Here is a 21,215-nt window from a genome sequence, read left to right on the forward strand (position 1 = left end):
CCTGGCATGCAGGAGGCCAGCCCCCGCGCCCACCGGCTTCACGCCGGCCTTACTGTTGTTGAAAACCTGGAGCCGGGCCAAGGGAGGCGTTAGCCCCCCATCGGGTGGGAGAGAGGGAAATGGAGGCTCCTCCTCTCCCATGAAAGTCTAAGCCCCCTTTCCCCTCCCTCCTGGAGGAGGGGCTGGGGGCCCTTTCTTCTCCCTCCCTTTCCTTTTCCCCGGGACCAGTGTCCCGTGCTGCCCGTGGGCTCCCTCCCTGTGAGCCACTGAACCGGTGGACAGGGCCCGGCGGAGCGGTGCCCGGCCCGGGCCCGGCCCGTTTCCTGGGCGGGAGGCAGGGTCGGGCCTCGCTTCAGCCGCAGCCAGGCTGCTCCTGCCCGTACAGGTGCTGCGGCAGCAACCAGGAATGCGGGCAGGCTGACTCACCGGAGCCCTCCTACCTGGGCTGGGACCAGGCCGGGCCCGTGCTCGCCCCCCACCTTCCTGCCGCTCCCTCCTCCTCCCTCTTCTCTGTTCCCTCCTCTTCCCACCCTTAAACTACACACACGCAAACACACTTGCACATACGCACACCCAGACACGGGAGCGGCGGTACTGGGCAGCGGGGGAGATCGGCGGAGTGGAAGAGGCGGAGTTCTCGTGCACAGGTATGTCCGGGTCGAGGGCTACGCTGGGCAGCGGTGCCTCAGGGTAGAAGAGGAGGGCTGGGGGAACTCTACCCCCAGGGCAGGTGGCTCCCCTGACCTCAGCCCGGTGGAGTTTGTCCACTGTGGGCAGAGGCTATTCAGACAGGCCTGAGAAGGGAAGGTCCCACTAGTTGCCCTTTGTCCTCTCTCCCGTCCTCTCCTGGGGCCTCGTGCCTCCCCAGTGGCCTCTCTCTGGACCCGGGGTAGCTGTCAGCCCCTGAGCTCAAGGGGTTGAAGGGGTCAAAGGCCAGGATCGTGGAAGGAGAGGGCACAGGGTGGGTCCTGCCCTGCCAGGGCTGTGCTGGGGAGGGGTGGACCAGCAGTGGCTGAATCTTTGGGGTGGGGTGGAGGGTGCCTTTCCTGCTCATCTAACTGCACAGGCAGTTTGTGAGGGTCGGGGAGGCTGAGAGCAGGGTCCCTCTGGCACCGGGGCTACACGTGGCCGGGCTGTCTCTGGGGAGCAGTGGGCAGATGGCATGGGTGGGCACTGTGCCAGCCCAGAGAGGGAATCTGAGGGCCGGGGACTTCCTGGGTGAAGCACCCGACCCCCAGGGCAGGAGTCGGGTGCGGAGAAGTGGGCCCTAAGGGTCAGGTTGGGCTGAGTGTGCGCCCAGGGCCGAGTACTGCCGTGGTCCACGGGCCCTCTTCTGCCCCCTGTTCGCCGAGGGAAGGGACTGCGGCAGCCGGAAAGGGCGGTGGACTGGGTCCAGCCAGAGAAAGAAGGGCTAACAGGGGGCATGAGGGGTAGGTGTCTGGAGCCCAGGTCTGGCGGTGCCTGTACCCCTCCTAGACCCTAATGCCAGGCCCAGTGATGGGCCTGACTACCCCTGTAGGGATGGGGAAGTTTCTGTGTACCCACCTAAGAGTTGCTCATGGTCATTTTGCCAGCCCCAGGACAGGGCTCTGGGCCCCTGCCAGCCCAAGACAAGGTCCTAGACCGGGCTGTGGCCTCCTTGGACCTCAGCCATGCTGAGGGGTGTCACTGGGGATGGCTGAAGGCAGAGAGACTCCTGGTACACATTGGTCTCTGCAACTGGCAGGGACACCAGAAGGGGCAGTGGGGGCCTGGCTTCTCTCGCAATCCTTCTGCTGCCCTGTGGCGTTTCCTGTGCGCCTTGGTTTTCCCATTTGAAAAATGGGTATGTCGGTCCCTGTGACTAACTAGGTGACTGTGGGAGGATGGGTGGGTGTTTGTGTGAGATTGGGTGGAGCTATTGGGGATGATGTGGGATGATAGGGGAGTGGAGAGGGATACTGTAGGGCTGGGGAGGGTGAGGTGGCACACGTTCTGGTTCTGGAGGTTCTGGACCCGATGCCCGGCAAATCAGATACTTGGCTCCTCCCTATCCGGTGGTGCTTTTGGCTCTGGGCTCCCAGGACACTGCCCATTACCTCGGGGCAGAGGGCGTGAGCGGGGGCAGCAGCCGTAGGCAAAGTGGATACTACTCCCTGGTGAGTTGGGCAGGTGGGGCTGAGGTGGGAGAAAGGGTTGACATGTACCCATACGCAGACAACAGGCCAAGCTGTGGCTAGGTGGGTATCGAGTTAAAGGACAGAAGAAGCAAAGCTGGGCTGCCCCATTCTCCCACTCCAACCCCCCGCCTTCGCCTCGTCCTCCTGCAGGCGAGGCTTCCAGACTTAGAATCTCCTCTCAGGAATTCCCCTGTTCCCGGGCCCGGGTTCTGGTTTCAGGAGGAAGAGGATGGGCGGGCAGCACCTGGGGGCACTGCTCCGGCTGCTGGTCTGGGCCTGGCTCTGTTACAGTTGCCAAGGTAGGTGTTTCCCCCACCCAAGGCCCTGCTCTCAGGGTGCCCCCTGCCCTGTCCTCCAGGGTACCCACACCCTCCAGCCACTCCCACCGTCTCCCCTCCACTTGGCTGGCGGTCTGCCTCCCATCTCCCTTCACCCACACTGCATTCATTCATTCGGTCGGTCATATTTATTGAGCACTTACTGTGTGCAGAGCACTGTACTAAGTACTTATACTAAGCACTTTACTAAGGACTTGGGAGAGTACAGTGTAACAAGAAACAGTCACATCCCCTGCCCGCAATGAGTTCACAGTCTAGAGGAGGAGACCCACATTAATATAAATAAATCACCTGCCCCCGGGATCACCCCTGGCCCCACTCACCCCGCCGCCCTTCACTCACTGGCCCTCTATACCCTCCCAGCCAATCGCTGCAAGTCCATCCCGGTGAAGAACTGCACCGAATGCATCCGTTTGGACAAGGACTGTGCCTACTGCACGGATGAGGTGAGGGTCCGGCCCCCTACCTCATACTCCCTGCCTCCGGCCCCCACCCCAGCCCTCTGCCTAAACCCCTCCTGTCCCATCCACACAGATGAGGACTGGGCCTACAGCATGGGAAAGGTGATGGCCGTCCCCTGGCCCCCCCAAGGAGGTGGTCCCAAGTGAAAGCCAAAGCCGCGTGTGAGGGAAACCTAGGGTCACGGGGGCCGGGGAAAAGGGCGACAAGGGAGCGTGGGCAGAGGGCGATGCCCAAACTGCTTTCTCCTCTCTCTCCCGGCCAGGAGTTCCAGGGCCATCGCTGCAACACACGGGTGGAGCTGGAGGACGCGGGCTGCGGGGCGACCAGCGTGCTGACAATGGAGAGTAGCTACTACATCCTGCAGGTCAGAGCGCGAGGCCCCGAGACAGCAAAGTCTGCCTCCTCGCCTCCAGGGAGAACCCAGACTGTGCACACTGCTGTTTGCATAGGACCTACCCTACTTACCCCCCCAGCCTCCCCGTGGGATTGCCGGGGGGTGGGCACGGGCCAGGCAGCGAGGGAGGACTCGGCCCCGGTCTGAACTCTACTAAGGGAGGGAGGGATGCCAGCCTGCCTGCGTGGGGCTCCCATGGACGGCGGCTCCTGGGAAGGACCCCTACGGGCAGGCCTAGAAACATCAATGGACCCGGACCTCCTCAGGAAAAGAAAATCGACATGTCCCTGAAGCGGAGCCAGGTGTCCCCGCAGCGGGCGACCCTGAGGCTGCGGCCCGGGGAGGAACGCCAGCTGCAGCTGCAGGTGTTTGAGCCGAAGGAGAGCCCCATGGACCTCTACATCCTCATGGACTTCTCCAACTCCATGTCCGACGATCTGGACAACCTCAAGAACATGGGCCAGAACCTGGGTACGGGGGTCTGCCCTCACTGAGGATGGACAGATGGGCCGGTCGGAGACCGGGGGAGCCCCATTCTGGATGTCTGGGAGGGTTGAGTGGAGGTCAAATCCCCACCCTCTGGGAGCTTGCAGTCTGGTGGGGCGGCGAGGCGGAGGGAACGGAAGGGAGAATGAGGGCCAGCAGGCAGGGAGGGACCCAAATGAGACAGGAGGGGATCTCGAGATAAAGGGGTGGAAGTGGATGGGGGCAGCCGGGGTGGAACTGCAGAAAGAGTTAGAGGGGGACTCTGGGGCTGAGGGCCCTCGGGGTTCTTCCTGGAGAAGGTTCCCAGCTGCCCCCCCTGCTTCCCCTGGGCTGACCTGAACCCCCTGGCCCGTCCAGCCGAGGTCCTGCAGGAGATGTCTGATGACTACACCATCGGCTTCGGCAAGTTCGTGGACAAAGTGAGCGTACCGCAGACGGACATGCGGCCAGAGCGGTCAGTGAGGGTGGCCCTGGGAGTGGGGAAGGAGCCAGGGGTGGGGCCCGGGCCCGACCTGACCCCCACCCCACACCTCTTCCTCGCAGGCTGAGGGAGCCCTGGCCCAACAGCGACCCCCCCTTCTCCTTCAAGAATGTCATCAGCCTGACCAGCGACTTGGAGGAATTCCTCACCAAATTGCACGGGGAACGCATCTCTGGCAACCTGGACGCCCCCGAGGGCGGCTTCGACGCCATCTTGCAGACGGCCGTGTGCAAGGTGAGCTGCCAGGGGCTCTGGAGACCAGGACGCCGGGAGGGACTCCAGCCAATCGATCAGTCGATGAAATTTATTGATCACTTACTGGATGCAGAGTACTGTACTAAGCCCTTGAGAGAGGACGATATAACAGAGTTGATAGTTACATTACCTGCCCTCTAGGAGCTTACAGTCTAGAGGGGATTTTCCAGTCTAGAAGAGGCCCCAAGTGCTACTCCTCAGAGCCTCCAGGGTCAGGGGGACGGGGGACAAGGCAAGCGATCGATTGATGATGGATTGATAAATGGATTGAGGAGCAGCATGGCGTAGTGGATAGAGCACGGGACTGCGAGTCAGAAGGTCAGGGGTTCTAATCCCAGCTCCTCCGCTTGTCTGCCATGCGACTTTGAGCAAGTTACCTCACTTCTCTGTGCCTCAGTTACCTCATCTGTAAAATGAGACTGTGAGCCCTACATGGAACAGGGACTGCATCCAGTGCGATTTGCTTGTATCCATCCCAGTGCTTAGTACAGTGTCTGGCACTTAGTAAGAGTTTAACAAATACCATAATTATTGTCATTATTATTGCGTACATCTCCAATGGGGAGGAGGGCGGGGAGGCACCGGACACCCCCCGACCCCCCTCGCCCACCACCCCGCAGAAGGACATCGGCTGGCGCCCAGACAGCACCCACCTGCTGGTGTTCTCCACCGAGTCGGCCTTCCACTACGAGGCTGACGGTGCCAACGTGCTGGCGGGCATCGTGAAGCGCAACGATGAGACTTGCCACCTGGATGCCACGGGTACTTACACCCATTACGGTGGACAAGACTACCCCTCTGTGCCCACCCTGGTGCGCCTGCTCGGCCAGAATAACATCATCCCCATCTTCGCCGTCACCAACTACTCCTACAGTTACTACCAGGTGCCACTCAATCTGTCAGTCGTGATCGTCGGTGGTATTTATTGATCTCTTCCTGTGGTAAAGCACTGCACTAAGTGCTTGGGAAAATAAAATACCAGAGTTGATAGCTACGATACTTGCCTTCCAGGAATCGACGGTCTAGAGGAGGAGACGCATAAAAATAAATTACAGCTAGGTAGAGATGGTAGTTGAAGCTGTGGGAGCGAGTAAATTCTCCAAAGGGGTGGGTGTAGATGGAGAATAGAAGGGGATCCAGAACTGAGCCTTGAGGGACTCCCACAGTTTAGGGGGTGGGAGGCAGAGGAAGAGCCCGCAAAAGAGGATGGGAAAGAGTGGCTAGAGACCAGGGCTGGGTACCACTGGGCGGAAAAGCAGGGCAGGTATGGATGTGGGGGGCTGGCAGGGACTCAAGCAAGGGAGGGGGTGAGGGGTTGGGAATTTTAGCACGGGAGCTGCACTCCCCCTTCGGCCCTTTCCCCGAGCCGAGGCCCGGCCGGCCGGCGTGTCCTCTCCCCTGACAGAAACTGCACAAGTATTTCCCTGTGTCGGCAGTGGACGAGTTGAAGGAAGACTCGTCCAATATCGTGGAGCTGCTGAGAGTCGCTTTCAACGTGAGTAGCTGGGGGCGGGGGCCGCTGGGGGCCGCCGGGGAGTGGCCTGCTGGTCCAGGGAGCGGGGGTGTGTTGGAGGTGTGGCAAAGCTGCCCCCCGCAGCCCAAGGCTCCTCTACTAAGAGCAGGCGGCCCTGAGTCAGGACACCTGGCTTTCTTGTCCCAGCTCCAGCCCCGGGCCTCGGGCCAATCATTTACCCTCATTGAGCCTCAGTTTCCTCATCTGTAAATGGGGAGGTGATCCTTGCTGTCCCTTCCTTTTAGCCCGTGAGGCCCGTGGGAGAAGGGGGACTGATTAGATAACCCAGCACTCGGCATTGAGTAAGCCTTCACTAGAACCAGAAAATGAAACGACGGAGAAGAAGCATCCTCAGGCCTCCTGCTGGCTTCCACCCGGAAAGCGCTGTCTCCTGGGCAGGGCGAGGAGGGCGGTGGCTCATTCCAGCATCTCCCCTGTCTCACCTAGCGAATCCGCTCCCAGATGGACATCCGGGCCCTAGACACACCCCGGGGCTTGAAATCCGAGGTCTCGTCTAAAGTTTACAAGAAGTCGGAGATGGGCTCCTTCTCCATCAAGCGGGGGGAAGTGGTACGGACAGCTGGGGGGGGGGGTGAAGGGGGTGGGGGGTGGCGGGAGAGAGTGGGGCTGGGGTACCCAAGGTGATCTCTGGGAGTCCGGGGGCCAGGGAAGAAGTGGGCAACCCCGGGAAGCTGCGGGGCTCATTGATTGTCTTTTTTTCTGGGGTAGAATGAGATGGGGAGGGATTAGAGGGAAGACCTGGTGCCCAGGAGCAAGGGAGTCGGGTGGGGACGTTCAGGCAGTGCCTAGCTGGCTTGCCCTGAGTCTGTGAATCCCCCCTTTCTAGCCCCTGAACGCCCAACCCCGCCAGGCCCCTTCCTGCCTCTTGGGCCTCTGTGGGGCTTTCCCTACTCCCAGGAGAGGAATCGAGGGCAGGAAGGGCAGGCACTGCCTACCTCCGTCCCTGACCCCCCGGACGCTGCCCCCAGCGTGGTCTCACTGTGCCTCCAGGGGACCTACGAAGTGATGCTCCAGGCGGTGGACTCGGTGGACGGGAAGCACGTGTGCCAGCTGCCCGAGGGCGACCGGAATGGCGTCATCCACTTCAAGCCGTCCTTCTCCGACGGGTTCTATGTCGAAACCAGCATCATCTGTGACGAGTGCTCCTGCGAGAAGGTATGGGCCGGGGTTCCGGACCGCCCCACCGAGCCCGTGCGGGGAGCCCTCGGGGCCGGGGCACCACCACACCCCCGGGGGAGAGCGCTGACCACGCCTCATGTCGTTGCAGCAAAAGGAGGTCAACTCGGTCCGCTGCAACCAACACGGGGACTTCATGTGTGGACACTGTCTGTGCCGGGAGGGCTGGTGAGTGCCGGGCTACACGGGGTGCTGTGCATGTGCACACATGGGCACATGTGTGCTGGTCCCCGAGGGCCGGGCTGAGGCTCCCAATGCCCTTCCAGGAGCGGAAAGACCTGCAACTGCTCGACAGGCTCGCTCAGCGACACGGAGCCCTGCGTGCGGGACGGGGACACCCTGCCCTGCTCGGGACGGGGAGAGTGCCAGTGCGGAAACTGCATCTGCTACGGAGACGGCCGCTACGAGGGCCAGTTCTGCCAGTTCGACGTCTTCCAGTGCCCCAGGGCCTCAGGCTTCCTCTGCAATGGTATACCAGGGTGGAGATCCCGGGAGGTGGGGGGGCCCACGCCTCGGGATGCCTCGGTTCCCAGAGGTAATAGGGAGGGGCGGCTCAGGGTGCGAATGGTGCCGGGCTCCTTCTCCCCCTGCAGATCGGGGCCGATGCTCCATGGGCCAGTGCGTCTGTGCCAGTGGCTGGACGGGCCAGAGCTGCGAGTGCCCCCTCAGCAACGCCACCTGTATTGACAGCAAGGGGGTCAGTCGGGATTGGAGCCAGAGGGCGCTAGGGCTGGGGGATGGCCAGAGGGAGGGAGGCCGGTCCAATGGTCCCGGGGCCGGTGGCCTGGACGCTGGGAGGAGTGGGGTCCGTCATACTTGTCCTCGGAACTTGCCCCCGGCCACCCAGGCTGGGCCGGGTTGGGCCGGACTGGGAGTCGGGGAAGGTGGCAGACTAGCCGAGCCCTCTCCCCACAGGGCCTCTGTAACGGGCGCGGCCGCTGTGAGTGCGGGCGCTGCCAGTGTGACCACATGACGCCCTACATCGACTCCACCTGTGAAATCAAGCACTCAGTGAGACCGGGCCCTGGGGGGGGGGGGTCGGTGTGTGCCGCTTGGGGAGGAGAAAGATGGGCATGGCTGGCACAGACACCCTTCTTGTGGGTGGGGGTCCTGTAAGGTGGACCCCCATCCCCGCGCCCGCCGTTCTCTGAACAGGACGGGATGCTGCTGGGGCTCTGTGAGGACCTGCGCTCCTGTGTGCAATGCAAGGCCTGGGGCACGGGGCAGAAGAAGGGAGAGAACTGTGAATCCTGCAGCTTCCAGGTCCAGATGGTGGACGAGCTCAAGAAAGGTACCACGGCCCACTGGCTCCCTGTGCCCGATCTGCCTTCCCCCGGGCACGGCCTGCCCTTCCCCAGCCGGGTCTCCGAGGCGGCCCGGACCTGTGGCTGGGCAGAGGAATGGGGCTGAGCTGGGGGCAGGGAGCAGGGGCGGAAGCCGAGTGGGGCGAAAAGCCGCTGGGGGCCGGGCTGACGGTGGTCTCATGTCCGGTGGCCGCAGGGGAAGAGGTGACGGAGTACTGCTCGTTCCGGGACGAGGAGGACGACTGCACCTACAGCTACACGGTGGACAACGATGGGGTCCCCGGCCCTAATGACACCGTCCTGGTGCACAAGAACAAGGGTGGGTGAGGCCTTCGGTCAGGGGGCCTGGGGCGGGGCGGGGGGGTTGGGACAGAATCATAAGGTCGTGGGTTCTAATCCCGGCCCCACCACCTGTCCGCTATGTGACTTTGGGCAAATTACGTCACTTCTCTGGGCCTCAGTGATCTCATCTCTAAAATGGGGATTGAGACTGTTAGCCCCACGTGGGACGGGGACTGTGTCCAACCCAATTTGCTTGTATCCACCCCAGCGTTTAGTAGAGCGCCCTGCACATGGTAAGTGCTTAACAAATACCGTTATTACTATCATTCTTATTAATGCCAAACCCGAAGGAGGGCAGGGCGGAGCCCCCAACCCGGCCTCTCCTTGGCTCCCATCACCCCTTCCCCCCGTGGCTCCCCGTGGTTCCCCCCCAGCCCAGAGGGGTTAGACAGGGGGACAGGCAAGTTACCACGATGCCACGGGCAGAGCCACTGGGACGGGACCCTGGACCGATCAGTCGTATTTATCGAGCCTTCACTGTGTGCAGAGCGATGTACTGAGTGCTTGGGAGAGTACAGTCCAACAGAATTGGGAGAATTGCCCACCCGCATGGAGCCCTAGAGTACAGACCATCGTCCGGGATGGCCGGCCAGCCCTCGGGGGCAGGGACGGCCCCCGGCCTGACGCCTTGTTGTCCCCAGACTGCCCTCCGGCCACCTTCTGGTGGCTTATCCCGCTGCTGCTGCTGCTGCTGCTGCTCCTGCCGCTGCTGCTGCTGCTCTGCTGGAAGTTCTGCCCCTGCTGCAAGGTCAGAGGACGGTGGGCACAGGGCTGGTGGGATCCCACGGGCCTGATGGGACCTCATCGGCGAAGACTTGCTGAAGGAGGAGGAAGAGGAGAAGGAGAATGGGGAGAGGAAGGGAGAGGGCAGAGATCTGGTGGACGGGGGACGGGAAGGAGGTCCAGACTAGGGCACTGGCAAGAGGGAGGGGAGAGGCTGGTGACCCTGGGGCACGGAGGGCTGCTAGGAGGGCTGCCTTGGGTGCGGTGGGGCCCCTAGGGATATTCTGGGAGTGCCTCCGCTTCTGGCCCAGGTCCCCACCCTCCTTTCTGCACTTGCCTCCTAGGCCTGCCTGGCTGCCTGCCTGGCCCTCTGTCCCTGCTGTAAAAAAGGTAGGACCAGGAAGGGCAGGGTGGAGGGCATGGGGACGGGAGGGGCGGAGGCTGGCCGGGAAGCCCAGAGCAGGGCAAGGCAGGGATTGGGGACACCACCTAGGGGATGCCCTCCTGTGTCGGGGGCAGAAGGGGTCCAATGGGGGAGAGCCCTGGACGCTAAGCCACGGACTTGTATCCAACCGTGGGAAGGGGCATCTGGGGGGAGAGTCCCCCGCTGGACACCGGGTGCCGCGGGCCCCGTGGGGAGGTGCGGGCACTGAGCTGAGCCCCTCCTTCCCCCTCCCCCAGGACACATGGTGGGCTTCAAGGAGGACCACTACATGCTGCGGGAGAACCTCATGGCCTCTGACCACCTGGACACGCCCCTGCTACGCAGCGGGAACCTCAAGAGCCGTGACACCGTCCGCTGGAAGATCAACAACAACGTACAGCGCGCCAACTTAGCCGGCCACGCTGCTAACGCCAACCCACAGGACCTGGGTGAGGGGCACTCTCTACCCGGAGGCTTCCCTCCCTTCACAATCAGTGGGATTTATATTTATTGGATGTCTGCTCTGTGCAGGGCACTGTACTGGCTGCCCACTATACCCACTTTGCCTCTGCCCCCGCACACACACCTTGCCAGCACCTCACCCCCACATAGCCACTCTGGCATCTGCTGCGGGACTGATGATGCCTTACTCCACCCCCCCATTATGCCCACAGTTCTGTACAACCTCTCTCTGCGCCTCACCCGGATCTACACCGAAAACCTGCTGAAGTCTGACACCCGGGAGAGTAACCAGCTGCGCCAGGAGGTGGAGGAGAAGGTAAGGGCATGGCAGAGGGCACTGTGGCTGAGAGGTCTTTGGCAGAGAAGGGCCTGGAGCCTTAGGGCGGGCCCGGGATGGGTACGGCTGCCTCGAGGTCTTGGCATAGGTTCCTCCAGCAGAAGCCCTTGGCATGGGCACTGCCCATCTGCCCTACCCCGGGAGATGGTCTCACTGGCCCCTCTCACTCTCCCCCCACTCCCCGCCCACAGCTCAATGAGGTCTACGGGCAGGTCCCGGGAGTTCAGAAGTTCCAGCAGACAAAGTTTCGGTGAGTGCCAACCCCCACTACCCATCTCCCTGAGGCTTGAGGCTGTTATGCTACGCCATCATGACCCCAGGTCACATGGGTGGTACCTAGGTTGGGGGGAGACTGTAAGCTCTGCCACTTGTCTACTGTGTGACCTTGGGCAAGTATCTTCACTTCTCTGTGCCTCAGTTACCTCATCTGTAAAATGGGGATTAAGACTGTGAGCCTCATGCGGGACGTGGACTGTGTCCAAACTGATTTCCTTGTATCTATCTACCACAGCGCTTAGAACAGAGCCTGGCAAATAGTAAGTGCTTAACAAGTACCATTTAAAAAAATGTCATTGTAGGCAGGGAATGTACCTATTATATTGTTATATTGTGCTCTCCCAAGCGCTCAGTACTGTGCTCTGCATGCAGTAAGCACTCAATAAATACGGTTGACTGACCAACTGGGAAGCACTGCCATCAAGGAGGCTTGGGACACTCAGTGGACATGCCCAGATAAGCCTGGCATTTGCCAACCAGAGGAGGGTACCACTGAGTGCTAAGGATGCCCCTTGGAAAGTGATCTGCCTGTGCCAGGCTTTGCCCCACTCCCCACCCAGGCACAACTCACCCAAACCTCTTGTCTCCTTCCAGGCAACAGCCCAACTCCGGCAAGAAGTAAGTGGGTTGGTGGAAGAGGGTGCGCCCCCCCAGCCCGGTCACTTCTGTCCCCCCAACCTGCTGGTCACTTCCACAACCTCCACTCTGTCTAGAGGGGGAGGGCCTGTCCCCCGGGAAGGACTTTAGTGCTTTAAAATTCCCTCCCCTTCTTTTCTTGGCCCAATAGCATCACATCCCCTCCTCTCCCCAGGAAAGAGCAAAGGCTCATGGGGCGACACACTGCCCTGGAACAGGGACTTTCCCAGGGACCCCCCGAGTGGCCCGAACTTCAAAGATCCCTCCGTCCCAGCCCCTTCCCTTAGGATATCTCCGGCCTCCCAGAATCTCCCCTCCTGCCTTAAACTTCCTGCCCTGGGGGACAGGAAGGAGTGGGGGGGGGGGCAACTGGGGCCGGCCAGGCGGCCCCCCCACCACTCTGCCCCTCGTCCCCGAGCTCAGGCAGGACCTCACCATCGTGGACACGGCGTTCTTGGCCCCCCGCTCCGCCAAGGCGGACCTGCTGAAGCTGACCGAGAAGCAGGTGGACCAAGGCTCTTTTCAAGACCTCAAGGTGGCCCCTGGATACTACACCCTTGCCACTGACCAGGGTAAGGGACCCGGCCTGGGGCGGGCACCAGCATCCGAGCACCCCCCTGGCCTGTCCCTCCCCCGCGCTGACCCGCGGCCTGCCCCTGCCCCCCAGATGCCCGGGGGATGGTGGAGTTCCAGGAGGGTGTGGAGTTGGTGGACGTCCGGGTGCCGCTTTTCATCCGCCCGGAAGATGACGACGACAAGGAGCTGCTGGTCGAGGCCATCGACGTGCCCGAGGGCACCGCCACCATCGGGCGCCGTCTGGTCCACATAACCATCATCAAGGAGCAAGGTTGAAGGGCTGGGAGGAGGGGGCTGGGGGACCCCCAGGGGAGGGGGAGGAGGAGGGGGCTGATGGTCCCATGTCGCCGTTGCAGCCACCGGTGTGGTGTCCTTCGAGCGGCCGGAGTACACCTTCAGCCGGACGGACCAGATGGTGCGGATCCCCGTGGTCCGGCGCGTCCTGGACAACAGCAGATCCCAGGTCTCCTACCGCACGCTGGACGACACGGCTCAGGCCCAGCGGGTACGGCCATCCCGGGGGAGGCCCAGGGCGGTCGGGAGGCCGAGGGCGCGGGGGTCCGGCCCACTGGCCCGAGGCTGAGGCCCCCTGCCCTGGCCCACAGGACTACATCCAGGTCGAGGGAGAGCTGGTGTTCCAGCCCGGGGAGGAGCGGAAGGAGGTGCACATCAAGCTGCTGGACCCGCGGGAGACAGACTCTCTGCTGCGCGGCCTCCCGCGCTTCCGCCTGGTCCTCAGCCACCCCAAGCACGGGGCCCGGCTGGGCCAACTCCACTCCACCACCATCTTCATCGGAGAGTCAGGTGTGCGCCGCGCCCACGGGCCCATGGAGCACCGTGGCTTAGTGGAAAGAGCCAGGGCTTGGGAGTGGGAGGTCGTGTGTTCTAATCCCGGCCCCGCCACTTGTCAGCTGGGCGACTTTGGGCGAGTCGCTTCACTTCTCTGGGCTTCAGCGACTTCATCTGTAGAATGGAGATTGAGACTGTGAGCCCCACGTGGGACAACCTGATACCCAGCGCTTAGAACAGGGCTCGGCACATAGTAAGCGCTTAACAAATACCAACATTATTATAACCTCGTATCTACTACAGTGCTTAGAACAGTGCTTGGCACATAGTAAGCACTTAACAAATACCATTATTCCGTGGCTTAGTGGAAAGAGCCCGGGCTTGGGAGTTTAGAGGTCGTGGGTTCTAATGCTGACTCTGCCACTTGTCAGCTGTGTGACTGTGGGCAAGTCACTTCACTTCTCTGGGCCTCAGTGACCTCATCTGTAAAATAGGGAGGAAGACTGTGAGCCTCACGTGGGACAACCTGATTCCCCTGTATCTACCCCAGCGCTTAGAACAGTGCTCGGCACATAGCAAGCGCTTAACAAATACCATAATTATTATTATTATGATTATTAGGGAGCTGGACTCCCCCTGGTGGCCGCGACGAGGGTAGAGGCATGGCCTTCGTCCACCCAGCTGGGGCCGGGCAGACTCATTCATTCAATCGTATTTATTGAGCACTTACTGTGTACAGAGCACTGTACTAAGCGCTCGGAAAGTACAATTCGGCAACAGAGAGAGACAATCCCTGCTCAACAACGGGCTCACAGTCTAGAAGGGGGAGACAGACCGCAAACCAAGTAGACAGGCATCAATACCATCAAAATAGATAAATAGAATGATAGGACCCCCTTCTCTCTCTGCGTCCCGAGGGCCCCGGTGGTGGTGGTGGTGGTCCGAGGGGCGGGTGATTCTGGGGTCCTCGCCTCTCCCTCTGCTTGCCCAGCCCCGCCGGAGCAAAGCTGTGCCATAAACCCCGGCCCTTGGGACTCTGGGTGGGGGAGACCGGGGGTGGACAGGAGGGGTTGGTGGCTGGGGAAGAGGGACTTGGACCACAGGAAGAACAGCTAGTCATCTGTATGCGTGTGTTGTGTGACTGCCCTGGCCATGCTCTCTTCCACTGCAGACCAGCAGAACAAGGAGTTCCTCGGCCTGCCCCTGTCCTCTGCCGCCCAGTCCGGCGAGCTGGGGGTGCCCCAGAACCTCACCGCCCAGGCCTCTAGTTCCCGTACCATCCTCTTCACCTGGCTGCCTCCCCCGGGCACACCCACCGGCTACAGGGTGAGGCAGAGGGCCCCAAGGAGTCGGAGAGGGTGCCTCCCAGGGGTCAGTCGTGCCCCCAGAGCCCAGCACAGGGGAAGCTACTTGGCTTAGGGGAAAGAACCTGGGCCTGGGAATCAGGGGACCTGGGTTCTAACCCTGACCCTTACTTGCCTTGTGGCTTTGGGTGAGCCACTTAACTTCTCTGGGCCTCTGTTTCCGCAGCTACAAAATGGAGGCTAAATACCCGTTCTCCCTACCCCTTAGACGGTGAGCCTCATGGGGAACAGGGAGTGCGTCTGACCTGCTTATCTTGTATCTATCCAAGCACTTAACACAGTGCTTCGCTTATAGTCAACACTGAACAAATGACGCGGTTACCTAATTATTATTAGGGGGCACTAGAAAAGAGGAGGTACTGGGTGCCAGCCATGCCCATGTGGTCACATTGCCCTCAGAGCCCGGGCTTTCCTTCCACTCACATCGTGCCTGGCCCTGCATCTCTGGTGCCAGGAATGCCTGGCCCCTGAGGGCGGCTTAGGGGGAGTCTTGCTTCCCCCATCCCCCACCCCTCGTGACTGACTGCCCCTCCTCCCCACCATGGCACAGGTGAAATATTGGATCCAGGGAGACTCTGAGTCAGATGCCCAATTTGTGGACTGCTCGGTCCCCTCTGTGGAGCTCAGCAACCTGTACCCCTACTGCGACTATGAGATGAAGGTGTGTGCTTTCGGACCACTGGGCGAGGGGCCCTACAGCCACAAGATCTCCTGCCGTACCAGTGAGGAGGGTGAGTCCCCTGTGCTGCCCGGCAGCTGTGGCCGAGCCCCGGGCCGGCCCCTTGGGAGGGGTTGGGCAGAGAGAAAGATGCCCCGCCCCAGGCGTCGACCTAACGTTTGACCGACTGGCAGTATTTACTGAACACCTACTGCGTGCAGAGTCACCGGGGCAAGTTCCATAATGGTAGAAGATGCAGTCCCTGCCCCTGGGGGGCTTCCAGACTAGTGGGGAGAAACAGGCACGCACAAATGGTTTACACACAGAGGAAGTGAGTGGAGGAAGCAGGTGACCTTGGGGAAGTCACTTCACTTCTTTGTGCCTCAGTTACCTCATCTTTAAAATGGGGATTGAGACAGTGAGCTGCATTTGAGTCATGGACTGTGTCCAACCCGATTGATTTGTATTTACCCCAGTGCTTAGAACAGTGTCTGGCATACAGTAAGTACTTAACAAATACCATTAAAAAAAAGCACTTGGGAGAGTTTAGTCTGCATACATACGTGAGAGAGGGTGTGAGCACCTAAGGGGAATTAATTGGAGAAGGGTTCCAGGGGGAGGTGGTATTTCAGGAGAGCTTTGAACCCAAGATCTGTGATCTGGAGAATTTGGGGCAAGGGAGATGGGGAATTCCAGCTGGGGCACAGCATGAGGGAGGGCTCGGAGGCAGGGGAATTGAGAGTGAGGGATGCTGAGGAGGTACTCTCGGCAGGAGTGAAGAGAGACAGCTGAGAACTGGCATGAGAGATGGTGAGAAGACAGGCAAGTAGGCAGAGGCGACCAAAGCATAAACAGATCTAGGAAGTCCTGGGGAGTAGAGCTGGAACTGGGATTTGCTGAGGATTTGCCTGGAGGAGGGGGTCTGCACACGGTGATGTGACCGGGAGGGCCAGTGGGGCTGTGAGGTCCCAGAGATGGTACCGTGCAGGAGCAGGCCGGGCGTCAGCCAGAGGAGAGCCTGGCCCCGGGGGAGAGAGAGACCATGTTTACTCCCTGGACTGATTTCCCCCCTCCTTCTCACCCGCGACCCCCAGTGCCCAGCGAGCCCGGCCGCTTGGCCTTCAACATCGTATCCACCACCGTCACCCAGCTGAGCTGGGGCGAGCCGGCCGAGACCAATGGGGAGATCACGGCCTATGAGGTCTGCTACGGCCTGGTCAACGACGACAACAGTAAGGACCCTCCGCCCCAACCCACCCCGGGGACCGTTCGGGGCACCCCCTCCCCAACGGACGGCCCGCGTCACAGAAACCCCGGGGAGCCAGGGGAGGGCCGCCTCCTCCGGCTCCTTGCTCAGAGTGTCTCCCACCATCCCCATGCGGGTGCTGTGCCCCCAGGACCCATCGGGCCCATGAAGAAGGTGCTGGTGGACTCCCCCAGAAAGCGAACACTGCTGATCGAGAACCTGCGGGAGTCACAGCCGTACCGCTACACGGTGAAGGCGCGCAACGGGGCCGGCTGGGGCCCAGAGCGCGAGGCCACCATCAACCTGGCCACCCAGCCCAAGCGCCCCATGTCCAGTGAGTGACCGGCCACGGCGGGGTGGGTTGGGGGGCCGGGCCTGGCTGCGGAGAGAGGGCCCCCAGCCACCGTTCACCCGGCCCCCTCTCCTCCCAGTCCCCATCATCCCCGACATCCCCATCGTGGACGCGCAGGACAGAGAGGGCAACGACAGCTACCTCATGTACAGCGACGAGGTCCTGCGCTCCCAATCTGGCAGCCAGCGGCCCAGCGTCTCCGACGACACGGGTACAGGGCCGGGGGGTGGGCCGGGGGAGGCGGAGGCGGGGGCCCTGAGAGCAGGAGGCCCGGCCCAGACACCCAGGGGCCCGTGCACACATACACAGGCCACATAGGCACATGCACACACCGGGCACATGCATGCGCACCAACACGCCCATGGCACAGGGGCACAGGAGCCCAGAAGGCCCCGGGGCGTGGCCAGGGCGTCTGGCCCCATGTGTCCCGTCCGAGGGCGTGCCAGGGCCCGGACCCTCGTCTCCGTCCCCGGGGACCCCGCCCACGCAGCCCCTCCGTTGTTCCCAAGGCGGCTCCGGCTGGCAGTTCGTGCCGCTGCTGGGGGAGGAGCTGGACCTCCGCCACATCACTTGGCAGCTGCCCGCGCAGCTGATCCCCCGCCTGTCCGGCAGCAGCTGCCTCTCCTCCGAAGCAGACGGCAGCCTCCCCCGCAGCGTGACGCCCGGGCCGCCCCCAGGTGAAACCCTGCTCTGACACACACCAACACACGTGTACACACAGACACACAGACACACAGACACAGAGTCCTTCAGCACCGATGCTGGGGCGTGCACACAGGTACACATCAGCACCGTGTGCCCGGCGGGCCTGCTCTGCTGGGCCAAGGGGGAGATGCTTTGGCTGGGGTGAGGGGCGGGCGGGGGAGGCTCATCCTGCCCCGTCCACCCCTCCAGAGCTCTTGCTGCCCGGACCGGTGGTGGGAGCATGGGCAGGGCTGGCGGAGCCTCGCTTGGGTGCCAGGCCGACAGGACCTCGAGGGCTGTGCCCTCTGGGCCGAGCCCGAGGGTCCCCCGGTCCAACCTCCCCCTCGTCCCCCCGCCACAGAGCACCTGGCGAACGGCCGCTTGGACTTCATGTACCCGGGCAGCGTCCACTCCCTGAACAGGATGGTGACCAGCAGCACCTCCACCTACGGCCCCCACCTGAGCCCGCACGGTCCCCACGCCGTGATGGGCAGCGTCTCCACCCTCACCACCCGCGACTACCATTCACTGACCCGCACCGAGCATTCTTCTACCCTGCCCCGCGACTACTCCACCCTCACCTCCGTCACCTCGCACGGTGAGCCTCTGCCCAGCCCACCCTCGATCCTCGCCTTGCTCCCCCCACAGACCCCGCCCCCCTCACCCTCTTCTCTGTTCTGTCCCGAACTAGGCCTCCCTCCCACCTGGAGGGTTGGGAGGGCCAGACCCCCGCGGCCGCCCCAGAGCTGGGCCCGGGGTACGGGCCTCTCGCCCTCCAGTGGCTTCCGAGAATCAATTGTCCTGGCCGGAGAGCCAGCGCCGCCCAGCTGGGGCCTAGGTACCCCCAGCCTCTGTGTCCGCCCGGCTGCTCACATTTCATCTGTCTGACTACTCATCTATCATGCTGGGGTTGCGGGGTGGGCGGGAAGGGGTACCACGTGTCGGCTCGCTCTCACCCCGCCACCCTCCACGTGGGCTGCTCATCCTCCCCGGCACCACCGGCACCACCGGCACCACCGGCACCACCGGCACCACCGGCACCCGGCAATGCCACCCCGTCCCAGGCAGGGAGCAGGTCTGCTGCAGAACGGCCTCGGGGGGACGGCGTGCGGCCCGCCGTACAGACTGGCTAGGAAGCCGGGGTGGGGGCGTTGGTGCCCGGCCTGGGGCTGCCCGCCGGAGGTCCTGCCCTTCCAGGCTGGCTGACCGGGCCCCCCCGCCCCTCTCTCCGCGCAGGCCGGGTCGGGCCAGGCCGGACCCGCGCTCACTCTGAGGAGGTGCGGGAGGCACTGCACTGCCTGGACCGGGCGCTGCAGGGTGAGTCTCTCCCGCCCGCCCTGGCACTGAAGGGCACAGATGAGGGGGACCGTGCCCAGGCCAGCCGGCCCCCATCCAGCCGCTCTGCAGCAGAACCCCTGCCCCTCCTGGTCCTCGCCTCCTCTAAAGCCTCGTCTCTCTCCATCCCCAGAGTCGCGCCTGGCCCCGGGGCTGCCCGACACACCCACGCGCCTGGTCTTCTCCGCCTTGGGGCCCACCTCCCTCAAGGTCAGCTGGCAGGAGCCGCAGTGCGAGCAGGAGCTGCGGGGCTACCGGGTGGAGTACCAGCTCCTGGGAGGAGGTGAGGTTCTGCCCCCACTCCTACTGGGACTCCCCCCGCCGTCGGCTGTAACACTGCCCCGCCACCCCACTGGGGCACCTGGACCAGGCCTGACACCCCTCTGGCCCGCTATGCCCAGGTGAGAGCCAGGAGCTGCTGATCAACAACCCGGCCCAGACGTCCATTGTAGTTGAAGACCTGGTGCCCAACCACTCCTACATCTTCCGGGTGCAGGCGCAGAGCCAGGAGGGCTGGGGCCCCGAGCGCGAGGGGGTCATCACCATTGAGTCCCAGGTGCTTCCGCACAGCCCCCTCTGCCCCATGCCAGGTGAGTCTGCTGCCCGCCCAGCTGAGCAGGGTCCAGGAGAGCTGGAGGGGGGCTTCAGCCACTCCAGCAGGCATCAAGGAAAGGACCTGCAGGTGGCATGAAGGGACACACACACACTCCCTCCCCCTCCTCCCCAGCCTGAGCAGTATTGTCTAGTAGAAAGGGTCCTACTCCTGGCTCACCCCCTGGCCTGCTGAGTGACCCTGGGCAGGTCATTTGACTTCCCATATACCTCACTTCCATCATCTGAAATGTAGATTCAATACCTGCTCTTCCTCCCACCTAGACTGTGAACCCTGGGTGGGGTAGGGACTGTCAGACCAGATTCTTTTGATCTATCCCCATGCTTAGCCCAACAAATTTTTTAACAAATGCTACAATTATTAGGGCTAAGGAGCTGTTGGGCCCTGGGCCCTGCCCCCCCCGCCTTGGAGTTGGGTCAGGGTGCTGTTTGGAGGGACACAGGAGTGGGGCCAGGACAGTGGATGTAGGCAGACAGCAGCCCCATCCCTAAACCCACCTAAGCTCCCTCACCCTGCTCCCCCTGCCCACTTTGCTCACAGGCTCGCCCTTCACCCTGAGCACGCCCAGCGCCCCCGGGCCCCTGGTGTTCACCGCCCTCAGCCCCGATTCGCTGCAGCTCAGCTGGCAGAGGCCCCGGCGGCCCAACGGTGACATCCTAGGCTACCTGGTGACCTGTGAGATGGCCCGCCAAGGAGGTAGCCCCAACCCTCGGGGAGGCGGGAGGGGGCGAGGCGGGTAGGTGCGGCACAGTGGCCCTGACTCCCACTGCCCCCCGACCTCGACCAGGGTCTTCCAAGACGTTCCAGGTGGAAGGGGACCAGGCGGAGATGCGGCTGACCGTGCCGGGCCTCAGCGAGAACGTCCCCTACAAGTTCAAGGTCCAGGCCAAGACCACGCAGGGCTTCGGGCCCGAGCGCGAGGGCGTCATCACCATCGAGTCACAGGACGGAGGTCCGGGGGGGGGGGGGCGAGGAGCGGGAAGGGGGAGGGAGTGTATGTCTGTGTGTGTTCCTTGCGGGTGGGGATGCAAGCAGGGCCCAGGGCCGTCGTTTGCAAACCCTGAGATGAACATCGCCGATGAATCAGAGGAGGGGAGAGATGCACACAGCAGCCTGGACCTTCCCCTCATCCTGCCCGCCTCTCTTTAGGCCCCTTCACCCAGCTGGGAGGGCAGCAGACTCTGTGCCAGGAGCTCTGCACGCTGCCCGGAGAGTTCAGCACTAGCATCCTCACCACCTCCACCACCACCCACCCTGCCACCCTGGAAACCTTCTTAACAGGTGAGGGGGGCCACCGGTGCGGAGGGAGCTCACCACGGATAGGGGGCAGGGGCGAACGTGACCCCCCCATGCTCCCCGCCGTCCTCTCCCCTCTGCAGATGGCCTGACCCTGGGCCCCCTGGGGCTGGAGGCTGGCGGGACCCTCACGCGGCAGGTGACCCAGGAGTTCGTGTCCCGGACCCTGACCTCCAGCGGGACCCTGACCAAGCAGACGGAGCGCCAGTTCTACCAGGCCTGAGCCCCAACCTCAGTCCTGGGAAACCTGCCTTCCTCGGCTGGGTCGCTGCTGCCCCTTGCTGGGGACCGGGGAAGTCTCAGGTGTCCTGCAGATTCCTTTCCCTGCTGCCCTCAGCCCCCTACCTGGAGGAGGAGGGAAACAAGCCCCCACTCCCACCCCCAGATGCATCTGTAACCAAAAACCTGGAGCCACTGCACACTCCTTTGCACTTAATAAACGTTTTCGCTACAACTTGGTTTGGCACCCCCCTTCCCCAGGCTCACAGGAGGCTGATCTCCAGGAACGACAGC

The 21,215-nt window shown here is 62.6% G+C and overlaps 1 protein-coding gene across 1 annotated transcript; it reads left to right on the plus strand.

Annotated features, from left to right (window-relative positions):
• Window positions 1-177: 177 nt before the first annotated feature.
• ITGB4 (integrin subunit beta 4) lies at window positions 178-21,156 on the plus strand. The gene is made up of 40 exons (XM_029056760.1): window positions 178-647; window positions 2,379-2,458; window positions 2,861-2,943; window positions 3,222-3,323; window positions 3,620-3,824; window positions 4,197-4,293; window positions 4,383-4,554; window positions 5,196-5,459; window positions 5,981-6,070; window positions 6,536-6,658; window positions 7,100-7,264; window positions 7,377-7,453; window positions 7,552-7,754; window positions 7,879-7,982; window positions 8,201-8,296; window positions 8,441-8,576; window positions 8,786-8,908; window positions 9,573-9,679; window positions 9,999-10,044; window positions 10,336-10,527; window positions 10,753-10,856; window positions 11,069-11,127; window positions 11,748-11,771; window positions 12,213-12,361; window positions 12,457-12,636; window positions 12,722-12,870; window positions 12,971-13,169; window positions 14,326-14,480; window positions 15,069-15,249; window positions 16,271-16,408; window positions 16,574-16,756; window positions 16,854-16,985; window positions 17,284-17,451; window positions 17,820-18,056; window positions 18,927-19,076; window positions 19,195-19,383; window positions 19,947-20,102; window positions 20,194-20,358; window positions 20,556-20,687; window positions 20,786-21,156. Exons 2-40 carry the CDS (start codon window positions 2,389-2,391, stop codon window positions 20,923-20,925), a joined length of 5,445 nt encoding a protein of 1,814 aa, XP_028912593.1. The 5' UTR covers window positions 178-647; window positions 2,379-2,388; the 3' UTR covers window positions 20,926-21,156.
• Window positions 21,157-21,215: the final 59 nt, after the last annotated feature.

The sequence above is a fragment of the Ornithorhynchus anatinus genome, unplaced genomic scaffold, assembly GCF_004115215.2.
Source record: "Ornithorhynchus anatinus isolate Pmale09 unplaced genomic scaffold, mOrnAna1.pri.v4 scaffold_264_arrow_ctg1, whole genome shotgun sequence".
In the NCBI taxonomy this organism is placed as follows: domain Eukaryota; kingdom Metazoa; phylum Chordata; class Mammalia; order Monotremata; family Ornithorhynchidae; genus Ornithorhynchus; species Ornithorhynchus anatinus.